This window comes from Erinaceus europaeus, chromosome 11 (assembly GCF_950295315.1).
Source record: "Erinaceus europaeus chromosome 11, mEriEur2.1, whole genome shotgun sequence".
NCBI classification, from domain to species: Eukaryota; Metazoa; Chordata; class Mammalia; order Eulipotyphla; family Erinaceidae; genus Erinaceus; species Erinaceus europaeus.
In genome coordinates, this window is record NC_080172.1 from 105,167,755 (window position 1) to 105,187,508 (window position 19,754).

At 34.2% G+C, this 19,754-nt stretch overlaps 1 protein-coding gene across 6 annotated transcripts in view; it reads left to right on the top strand.

The window, feature by feature from the left end:
* Window positions 1-19,754, top strand: part of PRKACB (protein kinase cAMP-activated catalytic subunit beta) — a 123,807-nt gene that overhangs the window by 69,298 nt on the left and 34,755 nt on the right. For 2 of the 6 annotated variants that reach the window (XM_007524725.3, XM_007524723.3), the window contains exons 2-3: window positions 17,572-17,633; window positions 19,575-19,703. In XM_007524725.3, coding sequence (XP_007524787.1) covers window positions 17,572-17,633; window positions 19,575-19,703 — 191 coding nt within the window. Of the gene's footprint in view, window positions 1-4,207; window positions 4,327-4,588; window positions 4,908-11,292; window positions 11,317-17,571; window positions 17,634-19,574; window positions 19,704-19,754 lie in introns of those variants that run through there. The other 4 variants (XM_016188874.2, XM_060202250.1, XM_007524726.3 and 1 more) reach the window with 4 other exon arrangements.

The following is a 19,754-nucleotide window of genomic DNA, read 5'->3' on the forward strand; positions in this document are numbered from 1 at the left end:
TTTTTTTTTATTGTTGTAGTTACTATTGTTGTTATTGATGTTGGCTTTGTTAGGACAGAGAGAAATAGAGGAGGGGAAGACAGAGGGGGAGAGAAAGATAGACACCTGCAGACCTGCTTCACCGCCTGTGAAGCGACTTCCCTGAGGTGGGCAGCCGGGGGTTTCAAACCGGGATCCTTACGCCGGTCCTTGTGCTTTGCGCTATGTGCGCTTAACCCGCTGAGCTACCACCCGACTCCCACCGAGATTTTCATATATTGTATCCTGCCAGAAGATATAAGACTCAGAAATCAACATGTTAATATATAGGTACAGAAAATTGAGCAATGAAACTAGAAATAGCTTTATTCACAGAAATGAAATAAACATTTAAAAAACCTGGTCACTAATTTTTTTTAGAGCACAGAAAATGAGGATTACGTAAGTGAATAGGGAACTATTTGAAGTTCATGAATTCTAAGACTAGATATTCTTTTTTTTCAGTTTTTTAAAAAAATATTTATAGAATGGAAACATGGACAAGACGATAGAATAAGAGAGGTACATTTCCACACAATGCCCCCCCCCCAGCTCCATTTTCAGTCCCTCCCCTTGATAGCTTCCCTATTCTTTATCCCTCTAGGAATATGGACCCAGGATCATTGTGGGGAGTAGAACGTGGGGTCTGGTTTCTGTAATTGCTTCTTAGTGGAACATGAGCAATGGCAGGTCGCTCCATACTCCCAGCCTGTCTCTCTTTTTCCTTAGTGGGACAGGGATTTGGGGAGGCGGGGCTCCAAGACAGGTGGTGGGGGTCCTCTTCCCAAGGAAGTCAGGTTGGCATCCTGGTATCATCTGGAACCTGGTGGCTAAAAAAGAGTTGATATAACGCAGAACAAATTGTTCACTAATCATGGTCCTAAAGGCATGCATATTGCAGATGAAGATTGGGGTTCTTAAGGGGTCTTTTCTCCACAAACCTATCTACAAATTCTAAATTTACAACCTGCAAATACAACTTTGTTTCATTTTCTTCAATCCTGTATACTTTTTATCTCTCTATAGCTTTCTCTCTTTTAATTTAGAGGATTAATGGTTTACAGTCAACAGTAAATACAATTGCTGGCACATGTGTAAAGTTTTTCATTTTTCTCCAAAATACTCTGGACACCCCCCTCCAAGGTCCTCTTCCTCCACCATCATGCACCAGGACCTGAAAGTGCCCCCCCCCCCCCCGAGTTCTTTATTTGGTGCAATAAACCAGACTCAGTCCATGTTCTGTTTTGTGTTTCACCTTCTGTTCTTATTTCTCAACTTCTTTCTGTGAGTGAGATCATCCCATATTCATCCTTCTCTTTCTGGCTTATCTCACTTAACATTCTTTCAAATTCCATCCCAGATAAGGAGATAAGGTGAAGAGGGTGAATTCATTGTTTCTAAATGCTGAGTAGTATTCACTGTCTCAGCCACTTATTTGTTGTTGGACACCTGGGTTGCTTCCAGATTTTGGCTATTACTAACTGTGTTGCTATGAACATAAGTATACACAAATCTTTTTGGATGGGTATGTTTGGTTTTTTAGGATATATCCCCAGGAAAGGATTGCTGGGTCATAGGGTAGGTTCATTTTTAGCCTTCTGAGAGTTCTTTAAACTGGGATTGGACCAATTTATATTCCCACCAGCAGTGCAGGAGACTTCCTTCCCCTCATCCACAGCAACCCCTCCAGCATTTGTTGTTACTCCCTTTTCTCATGTTACATTCTCACAGGAGTGAAGTGCTATCTTACTGTCTTTTTTTTGCATTTTTCTGACAATCAATGACTTGGAACATTTTTTTTTTTCACATGGGGATTTTTTGGGGGAGGGATGAATATTCTGTTCATGTCCTCACCCCACTTTTGGATGCGGTCATTTTTTGTTTGTTTGGGTGCTGTTGTTGCTGCTGCTAAGTTTGGTGAGCTCTTAATATATTTTGACTATTAGCCTTTTGTCTGATCTGATATCTGGCATATAAAGGTCTCCCATTCTGTAGAGTCTCTGTTTGGGTGGTGGTTTCTTTTTCTGCTCAGAGGCTTTTCAATTTAATGTAGTTCTATTGGTTTATTTTTATTTTTATTTTTATCTTCCTTGCAATTGAGCTTGCTTGAGTCAGGCAATACCCATAAAACTTAGATGGGAAAGAGTTCTGCCAATATTTTCCTCTAGGTATTTGATAGTTTTTGCTCTAACATTCAAGGCCTTGATCCATTTGGAATTTGCTTTTGTGTGTGGTGAAATGTAGTGGTTCAGTTTCGTTCTTCATCATGTTTCAACCCAGTTTTCCCAACACCATTTGTTAAAGGAACTGTCCCATCTCCATTTAAAATTTTGAACTCCCTTGTCAAAAATAAGATGTCCGTAGGTGTGGAAATTAAACTAAATTTTTAATATTTTACACTGTAATATTTTATTTATTTATTTATTTATGGGAGAGGGCATATACAAAGACAGAGTGAGAAAGAGAGAAGGAGAGAGAGAGAGAAAAGCTGAGTATCACTTCACACATGCAGTATGCAATGCCAGGAACTGAACCTCATGCTTGAGAGTCTGATGCTTTCTTCACTGTGCCACCTCCCATGTTATTTCTCACGTCTCTCTATTTTGTTTCTTTATTATATACAGAAATCCTTTTGTTTCTTTGCCATTATATTTTTCATTAATTCTGTAAACACATTCAAAAAAATTTTTTTTGAAATAGTTGTAGTATCTCTCTTGGAACGTGTTCGTCTTTAAGTCTTAGTTCATTCAGAGACATTTTCTACTATCTGTCTTCTCTCACTATAAATCACACACACACACACACACACACACACACACACACTTTTCTTGTTTTTGCCAAAAAAAAAAAAAAAAGGATTTTAAAAAAACTTGTAGCAGCTCTGGATTTTGATTAGTCACCCCCCCCCAGATTGTTTTGGCTTTATTTTAATATCTTCCTCAGCCTTACTATAATTTTATAATTTGCACCCACCATGATTTATTTAATAAAGGTTATTATATACCTGGTTAACTTAATTGTTAATTTGTGATCATTCAGAGTTTGTTCTCAACATTTTGAACCAGTCTATAATGACTAAGCCTTTTGTGTTTTGGGGAACACATTTAATATTCAGACAGTTTTAAAGTCTTTACCACTTACAACTTTCTGCTGGGTCTTTTTGACTAGTCCTTATGCTTGGAAATTGTTTTTAGTCAGTCAAGGATATGTGGAGAGCCTATTTAGAGCCACTCTGCCTCTCTCATTTCTATTTTCTGTGCTAAATTTCTTGCTCATTCACCAAACTATTAATCCTTTCAAGGCACAATTTCATCCTAGCAAATTTGGATGTTACTCTACTCACTTCTTATATAGTTTGCCCTTTCTCTTTTTTTTTAATTGACAATGTCAATCGTGTGGGGTCTTTTTTGTCCCCCGCCCCCTTCAAATCAATTCAGCAATTTCTCGAAAACCTGTTTGTTGTTATGGCTGTCCCCATTCTGGGTGAAGTATTATTCTGACTGAACTGTTAGGGACCAGAGCAGTTTCAAGCAAGGTCCCCACTGCCTTTGTGCAGAATTCAACAGTTTGCCACACCTAAATACTTACCAACTTACATATAATTTCTGGATTTCCAGAAGCCATTGTTTTTGACAGTTTGTCTGCCTTCATATTTGTTTCTTGAGATTTGACTTACTCATTTTTACATCACTGAAAGTGTTAGCCTCGTAACAACTTTAAAATGGCAGTTTCACTTGGTAAAGTTCCACTTAATGAGGTACCATCCTATAGATCCCATATACTATTCTCGTACACACTGACTCTCTGGGTGTCAGAATACCATGCCATCCCTGTTGTCCACTTTGCTGCGCAATCTGTCATCTTAATCCTGTTTTGAGACATTTTATACTTCAACAGTGATTGCTAATAAGTTCATTGTATTGTGTATTGCCTTCTTGAAAATCACATAAGTGACACCTGACACTGTGTGTAATGCTGAATTTACTAGAAGTTTATGAATAAGTTATTTTATAATTCACTTTTATAAATGAAGATATATATATATATATGCATATATATTATATATATATTGTTTCTTCCATACTACAGAATATTTAAATGGTTAGCCACAGCTCTCTGGCTCATGAAAAATGAAAAGCTATCAGCGATCTGGGCAATAAGATTCATCGCCAATAGTCAGTAGCAACAGCACACAGCATTTTAATATCAGTGAGGTCCACAGCTTGCAGTAAGAGCTGTTCTAATTGAAAGACGCTTAGGTGCAATCATTCTGCTGTTTGTTCCTTGCCAGGTTCAACATGGGATTGTGTGAGTATTTGAAGAAAACAGCAATTTTTTTTTCTATATTTAAAAGATATAAAATGGTAGATAACTGCTTAAATGTAAGAAATGTAATGGTGTGGCTGAAAAATCAAAAGGCATTTTATTTGTCTTGGTTGATTAAAGCTTTAGAAAATGTACTCCTTGGTTACAAGTGAACCGATAATTCTGGTCTAATGTTGCCGTGGTAACAACTCATGCTGATATAATTGAGAACATCTTATACATCCTGGTTCGAACATTTTCTCCCTGCCATTTTGAGTTGTTCTAGTGCTATGTGAAAGAGGCTAGTGAAACTAGCTTGAAAAAAAATTAAATTTTGCTATACTCATCTTTGGCATTGATCTGATATTTACTAGTGAGCCTCATATTGGGCTGTTATACTTTGCTTCTGGAGCTGTTCTTTTAAAACAAAAGATCCCTCTTTTCATTTTCTGTGTGCTGCGTGTTCCAGCATATGTGTTTACACCATCGGTTCTTCTACCTCTAGAGATTAGCATAACTCCCTTTGCTGTTGGATTGTTGTTTTGAGCAATATGTTTTGGAAAGGTTGATTTTCATCATGAATGGTAAGTATGCTCTCTGAGACTCTGTAGCTATGTATTTTTAAAAATATATATATTTAACATAGCAGGGGGAAAAGGGGGCGTTTGTAAAGCCAGAATTACAGTGAATTGCGTTTTGTGTTGATGCTTTTGCATTTAGGCATAAAAGCAAATTGGTTAGAAAATCCATTCAGATCTGTAAACAATGCCACAGTTAATAGTACCAATTGTTTCTGATTTTCCTCAAGGTTTTTTTAAAATTGTATTCAGTGGGTATTTTTACTTATTATGTTACAAATTAATGAGTAACAAAGTCTGTCATGCAGGAATTTTAAAAAATCTGATCCTAAAGATAATTAGTTCAACTTCCCTTTGATTAGCTTTGTTATTCAATTTTCTTTGCTTCTCTTTGGTTATATAAAAATACTAAACTTGACTAAGATGCTGCTAAAATGTTGGTTTCCTGGTTTCTTTTAACTACAATTCTTTGAGAAATAAAGATTTAATGATGAAATAAAAAATGCATTTTGGTTCGGAGGCTTTGTTAAAATTTTTCAGAATTTTTTTTTTTGAGAAGTTACTTGTTAGAATGTATACATTTGTGGTAATCTGTTTTTCTTTTGTTTTTTGATTTATTTTTTATTAGCATTTCCATTTTCTTTAAAGAAAATATACTACAGTATGTACTGCAGTTTATCATAGGGTAGAAGCTGTTCACTTCAAGCCAAACCTTCAGCTAAAAATAGACATCCTGTTGTTTGAGTGAGAAGTATATGCTTTGGGCATAATTCATTAACATCATTTTGTTTAACTTGATGTTTATAAGTCATCAATCTTTAGATCAGATATATCTTTACATATTTTTCTAATACTGTGAGTTTTAATAATTTATACCTTAAAGATTGAAGACTGGGATTCAAGATTTAAATTTCTGCTGTATGATGATAGATTTTAAACTAGATGAACCTTCTCTTCCATAACTGGAGTTCATTTTTTTTTTTTTGCCAGTACATGCTTTGTAACCTGCTGCAGTATAATATAAGACCCCTTAACGACAGATATTTGCTTCTAGAATGATACTAGACATTAAAGGAACACTTTTATATATAGTAAATTAAGAATAAATTGAATGTTTATTTTCTTATTGTACAAAGAAGTATACCTTTCTCATTTTCTGTTCTAAATGTAGACTAGTATTGTAATTGTCAGTGTCTTAATATTACTTAAAAATATAGATATAAAAACTGAAAATGTAGTACTTAGACTTAATAGATTGGAACCAGGCCAAAATGTGTTTTCTCTTTCAAAATTTGACATGTAATAAAACCTTTAGGTAATAATCACTGTGGTATTCTAGCGATTCTACAGTTGGATGGGTTGGCTTAGGTATAGAATAGTGTTTTTCCTTCTCTGTTGCTTCATTTTTTTTTTTCTTTAAAGAAAGCTGTGGGCTGTTTGGATACTATTGATATGCTTGAGTATATTTATATGCCTCCCCTTAATAGACTTCTCTACCACAGGAATTCTAGTAATCACAACCAGACATTCTGACTTTCTCAGGATTATCTCATTTCAGCTAATTATATTTATAAATAAGTGGTTAAATGCCTCAACAATTTCAAAATGTGAGAAATTACACATGAAACCTGTTTCTGTTTGTAAAAATGAGCAAATGCTAGACTTAAAAATTTTAGGTCAAAGGTGCATGTGATGTTTATGTGTGTGTGGCATTTTTCTAATTAGAAAAGGATCCCCATTTTCTTTGCTGCTTATTAGGTATTAGTTTTCCCTGGGAATCTCTCTTTAGCTCTTTCTCTGTGATCTCATACATGTCCATGGCTACACTTAGCTGAACATTCAGTTAAAAGTGAATTTTTTCTATTTTAAATTTCCACTTTCACTGATCTCTATTTCCACTAGTGATCCTACAGTCCATGCAATAATTTAAAGTAGAAGCCTTCTAGTTATTCCTGACTTGGCTCTTATCCCTTAACATGTATAGTCATGGTCATTGATTTCTGTTATTCAGGATCAGAAATGCCTCCCAAGTCACTGTGCTCCTTCCCATCTCTTCAGCACTGGGGATACTGTTAGGCAGACATTCTGCGTCTTCTCAGTCTTACCTCAGTAGCTAGTTACTCCACAGGTTTCTCAGCTTCCTGTTTTATGTTCCTCCAGACTGTTTCCCATGCTACCATTTTAAAAGATGCAAATGCCTATTTTTTTTTTTAACCTGACGCAAAACTTGCTTTTTATTGTCTCAAAGATAGATACTCGGGTTTTTAACAGAGCATACAAAATCAGTGACTTCTCAGTTTATTTGCATTTCTTTCATAAAATGTGACAGAACAATACCATGCTGCATGTTATTTTTTGCTACCTTTCATATTTATATCTTTTCATAAAATTCCAAAAACGAACTATACTCTTCAGTGTCTCCATCATTGACTCTAAAGAGAATCCCTTATATGCTCAAAGCAAATTTATCAGCTGTAACAAAATTATTTTCATTATGTTAAAATTATATAATTACACATCAGTTTCCAGTCTTTAGCCTCAGAATTTCTATACCATAGAGAGTGCTGTGTTCTCATAGTTACCCAATGCTGCAAAAATATAAACTCATAAATTCTTACAGAATAAATTACATGTTTGAATATTTTCTGATTTTCTCAATAAGAAATGTCAGTCATGTGGTTTATTTATTTATTTATTTATTTGTTTTGTGTGTGTGTGTGTGTGTGTGTGTGTGTGTGTGTGTGTGTGTGTGATTAATGTGCTTATCAGGACATAACTGGCACTACTGTATCAAAATGCCAGGTGAAAACTCTTATAGACCCAGATGTGATTGAAGTTAAATCTCCAAAGGAGAAGGCCTTAAGCTATTGTGAATTACAAGGAAGTTACATACTTGAATACAAACAATTAATTCTTCTTTCCTATATCACAAGGAAAAACATGTAAACACAAAACTAGGAAACCAGTGTCATGGCCCTGGAATTAAGGAAGGGCACTTACCCAGAATTGTAAGTTTCATCCTCAAGTAAGGAGGAATGAGGCATATAAGAAAGAGGGTAGAAGAAGTAAGCGCAAAATACAAGTTAGCTGATTACTTTAACTCAAAATAAGATCGTTACTGTGGGACAACCTATACTTTGTTAGCTAACTAAAAGAAACTTGATTACAACACATCTAATTAGCGGATGAGAGGAGGATCCATTTTATTTCGGAGTATTTGTAAAATTTTGAAAGGTTTTTCCAGTGTCTATGAATGAGTAAAAAAGAAGAACAATACATGGAGTCCGTAAAAGAGCTTATATATCAATAATGGAAAAGAAATGTTTTCCAAGAGTAAAAAGGAACAACAATTTTCAAGATTAAGAGGGAGCTTAAGTTTAGAAAACATGATGCTTGTCTGGGAGGTGGTGCAAAGGAAAAAGCACTGGAGTCTCACGTAGTGTTCTTGAGCTTGAGCTCCAGCATTGTATGTGCCAGAGTGATGCTCTGATTCTCCCCCCCACACACAATAAATGAATCTTTGAAAAAAACTGGTATTAAAAAAATTTGGATGAGGGTTTAAGAATAAAAAATTATATATAGCATCTTGTTAAATTTTCAAAAGATTCAAGTGAATATGCATTCTGAATTGAGATGAAGAGTTTTATTATTTATAAAATCATAATTTGTATCTACTTAACTTTAGTTAATAATATTTATTGTTATGAGAGTCGCAGAATATAAAATCATCTAGGTGGCAGGAAGAAATAATACATAACATAACCTCAAATCAAATCCTGAATAAATACCTGCTGAACTTTTGAGTTCACAATTGAAAATCAAGATAGGCACACACAATACAGACAGTACTCAGAGTACTCAGCAGACACAATAGGATCAGATTCTCCAAGTATGTCAGTAGAAGTGTGACAGACCATTTAAAGTTAATAACCACAAATCAGTAAAGGCTCCCCTTGAGAGAGTGCCTGACTCCCACATCACTGAAGGACACTTCATTATCTTTCCCTCTCTCCTTCTATCTCCCTATCTCCCTCTCTCTGAAAAGTTTGATTCAGTGTGGTGAAGCTCTCATGATAACAAAGAAAATAAAATTAATCACAGAAAAAGAAGGTATAAAATAAAAAAATGTATGCAGTTTTAAGAGCCATAAAGTATGTAAAATTTTTGACCAATTTTTGAAAAAATAGAAATATAAGATTTATAGGGAGAATTCTTACCCAGTAATTAGAAAAGGTGCAGAAATATATAGACTCTGTAAGTGTCACGGATTTGATTATATGCAAAATTGATTATCTAAAATATGCAAAATATTTAACTTTATATAGGCTGCAGTGTCTGACCACAAAGCAGTGAATTTTAATCAGTAATGAAAGACTAAATAGCAAACACAAATGTTATATATGGGATTTAAAAATTCAAATAACTCAGAGCTCAACAACTCATAGTATAGATTTAAATTTCAGCTGTTCACCAAAACTTGTGAAATGCGTTTAACCCGGATTTAGAGAGTTTTTAATACTGAAGTTAGAAAAGGGGAAAGATATTCATAATGTGTTCAAGTAAACAAACAGAGAAAGCACACACAGTGTGGCTGATTTGAAAAAATGGGGAGATGGCTCAGTGGGAAAGTGCTTGATTTTGCATGAAGGCATGAGCACATATCAGTGGAGTAAAAGACATTCAGAAGAACTGATAAAATATAGTGGGTTTCAGTGATAAACTGAAACTTACATAATGTTACGCAATATTCATTAAATATATTTTTACGTTAAATGAAAACAGAATCAACTAGAATTATGCCTCGTTACGATTTAATCATTTCACTCAGTGCTTAGTAATATTAGAACTGGATAGGTTGCTTTTAAGGTGTGGGAAAAATTTAGTGAACAAAACTTTAGTTTTCTACAGAACCTTCGATAGATTTGAAAAAAGAAAATATTCTGAAATTTATTGATTATAACATAGCTTTACAGGTAAGGTATAGGAAAAGAAGAGTAATTAGAAACTTTTTCTCTGGATTAAGGGGGAAAGGGCAGGCAGGTGGCGCATCTGGTTGAGTGCACATGTTACAATGTGCAAGGACCCAGGTTCAAACCCAGTCCCCACCTGCAGCGGGAAAGCTTTGCAAGTTATGAAGCAGTGTTGCGATGTCTCTCTCCCTCTTTACCGCCCCCCCTTGATTTCTGGATGTCTTTATCCAGTAAATAAATAAGGATAATAAAAAAATAGCAAAGAGGTACTTACTGTCAGTTTCTGTACCATGTTACACGTTAATCATAACTTGCCTTGTGAGAGAAACTGACAACACATCTTGTTGAGACTATGATAAATAAAGGCCAGAATGGACTGTAAGTTGGCACAACCTTTATTTACATCCTTTATTACTATCCAGCCAAGCTGAAAATATACATATCTTACCATCCTTAGATGTATACTGTCTGATAAGAAACAGTATTTGAATTTGTAACTGAGTGGAAAATCTTTAATCTGTATGTGTTACAGATATTATATTCCTCCAAGACAAAATGCCTTAGTGAACAGTTAAGGAAGTAGAGTGCATTCCAAAGAACATTGCAGATTGTCTGGGTCATTAGTCTTATAACCATAAAGACAGTTTACATTTGTATTACAGTCCTAATCACAATCCTATGTGGAACATTTCCAATCAAACATGATGAGTTGAATGACCTAGAACATCCACAAAATCCCTAGATAGTAAGTTGGTAGAAAACAGACAGACACATATAGATAATATGTGATATTATAGATAATATAAATTCAATATTTTAGTGTAATTTGCTTATTTAAACACAGGTCTCAGTACATTTTTATATTTTCATGTTTAGTGTAAGACTTAGTCAATTATACTGTTCACTTGTAACCAAGATTTGATAAAGAATTAGTAATATTGGGAAATACAGCTTTTGTTACTTATTAAATTTCCAGATACTCATTTATCACAATGTACAAAAACTATGTGATATTTTAGAAAGACAAAACTAAACATTGTTCTATCCACTAAACTTCACAAATAGTTGCTTATACTCACTGTCATTTTTTAAGTTATAGTGAAATTGCTTTGAATGAATTGTCTTTGTAGCAAAATGGAAACAATTGCTTTTTAGATTAAAGAGACAAAATATGTTTTGTTAACAGATCTAGAGTAAGGTTTTGATTAAAATCATAGAAATACCTATATACATAGTTTTAATGTCTGTATATCAAATGAATTTGTTGTATTCTTTCTATTAAAAACTTTTGAATATATAAGCTGAAGTATTTTTTTATTTCTATGTCTACGTAAAATATATTTGTGAACATATACGCATGATAACTTATTTTGGGTATGTTATTTTATGTTATTTAATCTGTTTAATTTTTTTTGATCAAGCACGCAAATCATCAGAAGCATCTGGTAGGAAATCACTTTTTATGGAGTAATTCTGTTATTTTGATTGCTATAAGTTGGATTTTTGTGGGGCATTTTGGCAACTTGACCATTTTCTATTTTGTTTATTGAAAATATTTTAATGCACTGTAGGGTTCGTCTTAGAAATAGCAAATACAAAGCTGTAAAGTGGAAATATGAAGTTGATGTGGTCCAAAACAGACTATAATATTATGCTAAATTTATACTTGTAAGAGCTTTTGAAAGGGATCATACTTTTTAATGACTAACTTTGTATTACAAGTAATTTACTGGGGTTTTTATTCTGGTTTATGCTTTCAGATATACAGTACGTAACTCTTAACTAAGATAGTGCCCTTTTTTCTTTAAGTAGAGGAGTATAATAACTATGAAATTACAAAATAAGATTAGAAAGTCCACAAATTATCATCTATTATTTTAAAACTTTAAAAACCCGTATTACAAAAGAAAGATGCTGGTAAAAAACATATGATTACATATAGTATAATACTCTTTTTCTGATCATTTTAAAGGACTAGCCCAATCTCATATTCCCATTATATTCGCCCAAGTATAAATTACTGTAACCTCTAACCTCCACCATTTTTCTGCCTTGTGCTACGTGGCCCTCCTCTAACTTAGCAAGTGATCTTGTCTTCTACTTTCAAAAGAAAAACGAGTCTAGTAATTACTATTATTACTATTTTTTGAAACATTTTTATGGGAGGGGTTAATGCATTACAGTGTAGTCATTGTCACATGCATATAATTTCATTGTGCACCTGTCCCCCACAGCTCTCCTCCATCCCCTTCTACACCTGTTCCTTCCCTTACACGACCATTATGCTATCTCTCTGCCCCTTTGCCTCACATTGAAAATCATCACCATGGCAAACAATCATCTCTATGATTAGGTACCTTCTTGCCTGTACACTTCACCCACCACTGCCTTTGTATGTTTATGACCTTTTAAATCAGTCATGTCAGTGACTAGTTCTTTGATACAACATGCTCCTTTTCTGGTTTTATCTAGTTATCACAGCCTAGAATGTCTTCTTCAGTGTAACTGCCAGGACAAGTCTTTGTTTTCAGGGTTCAGTACTAATGCTGTGTCTTTTATTATACTTCACCTTACCATCCAGGAATTTACTTTTGCAGGCACTTATTGATATATATATATATATATATATATCTTTTATCTTTTCTCTCTCTCTTTACTGGAGCATTGCTCAGCTCTGGCTTCTGGTGGTGTGCAGGATCCTCAGGTGTGAAAGTCTTTTGCATAATTGTTATGCTGACCCCCTACCTTGTCATTTGCTTCCTGGTAATACTTGTGATATTCTTTTCATACTAATTATTAATTCATGTTTGTACTATTTAATCTTCCCCTAAATTGTGAGAATGTGTTTCTTCTCTGTAATGTTCAGAGTCCAGCTCAGTCTCTGGCACCACTAAATAGTGAATATTAAACATTGTTGAAAAATTCTTAAACCAACACCAAGGAAGAAAAATGCTTTTCAGACACTAAGCCTTTCAGAAGGCAATAAAGTGTTGTAATTCAAAGTATCTTCTCTATGGTAGAGGTATGAGTGAATAATTGAAGGCCAGAGATTGTATTGTAATAATTACATGATGTGTACATCAATATGTACTAATTTGGGGCTATTCTTATGAACAATTAACTTTTTATGAGTTTTAAGTTTTTTCCTTAAAAAGAACTAGAATTAATGTTGTTACTAGATAGCATCAAGCTATTGAGTTTTTACACTTAGTGCTTTATTTCTGCTGATAATTTTCAAAGAAACATGGATATAGGTAACCATGCTAATATATAGATTTATCAGAATTTCATTTAATCACTTTATTTTTGGATACAAGCTCGCTGTTCTTCAGAAGTATCTGGTAGGCAACAGCTTGTAATAAAATAAATATTACAGTAATTGTTTCTCTAAAATTATTTATCTAGATTAAAAATTTCTAATAAATACATATAATTTTGACTTACTCGTTATCAAACAGAAGAAATGGAATAAAATGTATATGCCACATAGAAATTTTTGTCCCTTTTCCTTCTTCTTCTAGCGTTTGCCGTCCATTTTCCTAATGTTCAAGATAAACTTTTTAATCTAATCTTAATTTTTAAACTATGTCCATGTCCTGCCCATAAATACAAGGTTATAAAAATCAAGTTCTATTTTAGGAAAATGCATAAAGATTATATCTCTTTTTTCTTCATCTTATGTTAGTAAATGTTCCTATCAGCCAACCATGACTGAACATACAGATTTTTTAGTTGTGTACCTTTATTTAAAATGCAATGTCATCAACTCTGTAAGTGATAAAAACCAAAAGAGAACAAATGTATTTGGAAATGTAATGTAATTGAAATGTATATCTTTGGAAAGGAATTGAATTACTGATTTTTTTGCCTGCTCTTACTTTTATATGTAGTTTGCTTCATTTATTAAGCAATGCAGAACAAAATATATTAGCAGCAAAATCTTTGACTAAGATACTTATTATTTGTTTTTTAATCAAAGAAAGTTGTTTATTGGTCACTCTTAGATATTTTGCACATTCACATTCTTGATCATGATCTAAGAAGTACTGGAAACAATATTCTTTTAAAAAAATTATGAGGTCCAGGCGGTGACACACCTGCTTAAGCACTGATATTACAGTGCACAAGAACCCAGGTTCAAGACTCACCCCCCTTTATTTTCTTACTTTTTGGGATAAAGACAGAAAAATTAAAAGAGAAAGGTGAGCTATAGATGGAGAGAGTAAGAGTCATCTGCAGCCTCCTGTTTCCCTTCTAATGAAGCTTCTTCCTCCAGGTGGGCACTAAGAAACTTAACTAATGCTCCTTGGGAATGTTAATGTGTGCCCTCTACTGGGTATGCCACCTTGACCCTTGAAACAATAGTCTCAACTCAAAAACCTCTGGCCTTTTCAGGGTTTCAGCATAGTTAAATGGATGTATATATGACTTATATATGAATGAGAACATGACAAGGAAACCAAAAAATTGAGCACATCAAGTATATGCTTTATTGAGCACATCAAGTATATGCATTGAATGTGCTGACATGTTTGAATTTGGCTGTCTCTCCTACCGCTTATTTTATTAATTATCTGCCAACACCTTACGTCAGTAGATTTTAAAAATAACTAGCGAAAAGCATTTAGAAAATTAAATTCACCACTGTCTAAAAATAATCTGAATCAAAGCAAATGCAATGTTGGTTCTGGATTTCCTGATTTAGAATTAGTCATAATCCAACATATTGTAAAATGTGCTATTTTGGGTATTTATATTTATAAGACAGAAACTTTGGTTTCCTTATATTTCTGCAGATTTAGCAGTATTCACATTTATATCTAAACAGTGCCCATATTAAATCAACAGTTTCTTATGTATATCTATATGTGACAAACGGATTTAGGAGCAGTTTTCTTGATGGATCTATTTAATGCTGTTATAATTAGTGTATAATCTTATTCTAAAAAGAAATCTACTCATCTATTGGAATCAGTTACAAACTTCAGTGTCTTTAATTCATATCTGTCCCTGATAATTTACATGACACATTTATGAGAATTATCACTACAGCATTATTTCATAATTAACTCAGAAGATTGAAGAGTACAGAGAATAGTTCAGAGAATTTCCTGAATATCTTATTCGTGATTCAAATTAAGTTGCCCATGAAATTTTTCTTTTAGCTCATTCTTCAAGTAAGGGACAGAAAAATTTCTTCACGTAACATCTTTGATGACACTGCTAGTCTTCTCTTTGACTAGCTACTTTTCTTAACTTGAGATCAATTTTGCAGAAAGTGATAGGAGAAACCTAAACAGGTTATTAGGCTTGTGCTTTTCTTTCCCTGATTTTTTCCTTGTCTCCATGCAGGTATCTGGAGAGTCTATCTCATAACTTAATGTTTAAGTTCTGTTAATAGAAGATAACTAAAAACATATTTTAAAAATTAGACATTTATTTTGGGGATTGCATTTGTGTCTTAAAGTCATAGTTGCCTTTAGCAGTAAGTTCTGTTTTTATTTTACAGTTATTTCTAAGTTGATGTATGTGCAGATATGTGTCTGCTCCAAATTACCCTCTCTTCCTTACATAACCACTTTTCTGTAGTTGTCAACCGTAGTAGTAACTTTTAGAAATAGTATAACTTGTCGAGCCCCCGGCTCCCCACCTGCAGGGGAGTTGCTTCACAGGCGGTGAAGCAGGTCTGTAGGTGTCTTTCTCTCCCCCTCCCTGTCTTCCCCTCCCCCCTCTGCATTTTTCTCTGTCCTATCTAACAAAGACTACATCAACAACAATAATAACTACAACAACAATGAAAAACAAGGGAAACAAAAGGAAAAATAAATAAAAATAGTTATAACTTGAACTATATTAAAATGAATGAAAATGTAAGGATTTTCCAAATTCATATTCACCCCCAGAAGGAATCATATTTTCTCAGTTTGGTGCAGTTATTTGATTCGTAGCTTTGGTGGATGAACATTACCCTTAATATTTCTTAAACAAAACACCTGTGTTTCACCCTCCCCCTCCCCTCCCTTCCCCTCCCCTCCCCTGCCAGGGTTATCAGTGGTGCTCAGTGCCTACACTAGGATACACTGCTCCTGGAGGCCATCCTCCCCCCCATTTTTGTTACCTTTGTTGTCGTTATTGTTGTTTTATTGTTGTTGGCTAGGACAGAACAAAGTCAAGAGAGGAGGGGAAGACAGAGGGGGAGAGAAAGACAGCCACCTGCAAACCTGCTTCACTGCTTGTGAAGCAACCCCCTCTGCAGGTGGGGAGCCAGGGGCTTTGTGCCTTGTGCACTCCCCCCCCCCCCCCCCCGTGTTTCACTTTTATATTCTCACTGTCTGACCTTTTATTCCTTCAACACTATTTAAATCCTACTGTTTGCAGATTTCTTCTTTATTCAAGATTTAGATAGCAGATATTATTGGGAACTTTTTGAAGAAAAATAAAGACTAAAATTGTGATTTCTTTTATATTGTTAGATACTTTTCTTATACCTAATTATAGAATAGTACAGTTTGTTAATGTCATTTTATATCTCTACGGTTTTCCAATTATTTGTTTACATTTCTAAAGTTATTTTGTAGAAGTCACCTAGCTTTGTGAAAAAGAGTACTTTTTAAAAAAAAAATTATTTATTTATTCCCTTTTGTTGCCCTTGTTGTTTTATTGTTGTAGTTGTTGTTGATCTTGTTGTTGTTGGATAGGACAGAGAGAAATGGAGAGAGGAGGGGAAGACAAAGAAGGGGAGAGAAAGACAGACACCTGCAGTCCTGTTTCACCGCTTGTGAAGCGATTCCCCTGCAGGTGGGGAGCCGAGGGCTCGAACCAGGATCTTTACACTGGTCCTTGTGCTTAGCGCCACCTGCGCTTAACCCGCTGTGCTACCGCCCGACTCCCAAAGAGTACTTTTTTAAATGATTCGTTCTTTAACAAACCTAAAACTTCAAAACCGTGTACAAAATGTGAGTCATATAATAACCTGGTTTCAGATTGCTTTACCTTTGTGTACATTTTAATTTATACATTCAGACATTTCATTTTGTTCCAAAATAAGGAGACCCTTTTTATTGTTTGGGTTTTTATTTGTAGTATTCCCTTCAAGTCTTTGTGTATTCTTTCTGTGTCAGTCTGTGGGTTTTCCTTACTCTCACTTTTTATGGAGAAAACTCAGATTTAATCACATAAATCCTTATGCCTGGAAACAGCCCCTCATCAAAGTTAGTTATTTTCAAAACCTGACAAAGCACAGGCTCCAGATGTTTCCAGTTCTTGCGTTGAAAAGGTCTGTTCATACCACTGCTGGCTACATTTTGTCCTAGATTGATTTCTAATGTTTTTCAAATTGTTTGATATCTGTTTTCAGAGATAGTATTTTTATTATTAAATTTGAAGTTATCAAAGTGCTCTTCACTTCGAATAATATTAAAGATTCTTAGAACTGTGAGCAGATATTCGCATAGTGCTTAGAGAAACTAGTTCTCTAGTGTGTGTCGTGGTTGTGGATATGTGTCTCATGGCCACACAGTCGTCCTAAGTCTGCTCTTTAAATTTTTTTATTTGTTATTAATAGTATGTTACAAGATTGTGAAATTAGTGTGTAGTTCCACGCCACTCCCACCACCAAAATAAGTCTGCTCTTTACAATTACATAGCTTTAGATAACATGTACATATACTTACCATAAACCTTTTGTTTAATGTTTTCAGTGAAAGAGTTTTTAGCCAAAGCCAAAGAAGACTTTTTGAAAAAGTGGGAAAATCCTGCTCAGGTTAGTAATATTTAACATTTTTTTGTTATTAAAACAAAAACTAGATGTTAAGTAAATTCATGGTTCTTGGCTAAGTGATTTAATCATTTCAGAAACTTGACACTTTGTCTGTTAGCATTAGCAAATGTAAGCTTAACATGAGATTTTGTAATAATAATATTTCATTAATAATTTCATGGGGAAGGGGTTAATTTCTCTCTTGTTTTTTAATATGTTGGTGTTATTTAACCTTAAGGCAGATTTTTTTATTGTCTTTGTTTATTTGTTAAATAGAGACAGCCAGAAATCAAGAGGGAAGGGGGTGATAGAGAGGAAGAGAAACAGAGATAACCTGCAACACTGCTTCACTGCTTGCAAAGCTTTCCTCCTGTAGGTGGGGGCCAATTTCTAGTATAATGCCTAATCATGAAATTCTGATACTGATTCTAAACTACGATATATTCTTAATTTCTGTTACGCTTATTATAAATATATTGATTTTGATAGAATCTATTTTATTAATGACAGCAAGTGATTCTATCTTACATCTTTAAATTCACCACAAAATTGTAACTATGGGCAGTATACATGAATCTTTATATAAGGATTTTGATGGGGTAAATTCTTTATAATTTAAGTGCATTAGATTTTTGTTGGTTTGTTTGTTTTTACCAGCTTAGCTCTGGCTTATGGTAGTGCAGGAGATTGAACCTGGAACTTTGGAGCCTCAGGCATGAGAATCTCTTTGCATAACCATAATGCTATCTACTCCTGCTCGTACATTAGATCTTAACTAGGATATAAAAAACTGTTTATAAAAAAACCACCCATAAGTATAGACCAGAAGTTGTCTTTTTTAAGTTATAAATATCTAATGAATTATATCACATATTGTGTCATGTTCTTCTCAAGTGCAACATTGTACAGACTGGGCCATGGAAATATTTTTTCCTGAAATCTTCATAAAGATTTTTGTAATGAAGCCCTATTAAACAAATGGGTCATCAGTTACTGCTGATTGTCATTAGTACATAATTTGTTCCTAGTAATTTTCATTTTGTTTTGGTAGCAACAAATTCAATAGATTGATGCCTCCAATTTTTTTGTTTCTCGGCCAGAATCAAAGCCAAACAAAGATGTTTGCTCATAACAAAGCATCTATTCAAGGAGAAAAAGAGACTGATTATTGTATGGGGACTGTGATTTTTGGTTATCTTTGTGGGAATGAGAAACTCTTCTTTCCTTATTGTTGCTGTTTTAGGCAATGCAGGGTTATTATAATATCAGGGAGAAAAAAAATCACTGGGTTTTCTCATGCTAATCCTATAAATGTCTATAAAGATAGTAACTTGTAAAGAGACTCTGAGGAATCAGCTTGTTTGCAATAATTACTTGAAAATGCATAAGATTATTATGGCTCCCATGACTGCATTTGTCAGAATGTTTCTGGTCTTGTTAAAATAAAGAATTTATTAGAAGTCCAATGCTAGAGTTTATATTGGAATATGAGCTTTAATATTTTTAGCTAAGGCTGTATTTTTTCCTACTACTCGCATGCTTTGTTTTCAGTGTAATTCTCTTTTTAAATATAGATAGTTTCTTATCAAAAGGGAAAAGAGAACTAAGAAACTGAAATTTCACCAATCTTTATATATATTTTTTAAGGATTTTTAAAAAATTTATTTATGAGAAAGATAGGAGGAGAAAGAAAGAACCAGACATCACTCTGGCACATGTGCTGCCGGGGATCAAACTCGGGACCTCATGCTTGAGAGTCCAAAGCTTTACCACTGCGCCCCTTCCCAGACCACCAGTCTTTATATTTTAAGTGAATAGTATAAATTTGTTCTGGATACAGATCACTGTTTTTGTTTGTTAGTTTGTTTTTGTTTGTTTTACAGTTGTCATGATCTTAAGAGAACTTCCAATTTAACCCATTTTTTATTTTTCACATATATGTAGAACAATGCTGGACTCGAGGATTTTGAAAGGAAAAAAACCCTTGGAACCGGTTCCTTTGGGAGAGTCATGCTGGTGAAACATAAAGCCACTGAACAGTATTACGCCATGAAGATCTTAGATAAGCAGAAGGTTGGTGTGCTCATTACTCTACACCTGAAGGGTGAAGTGGGTTTTTTTGTT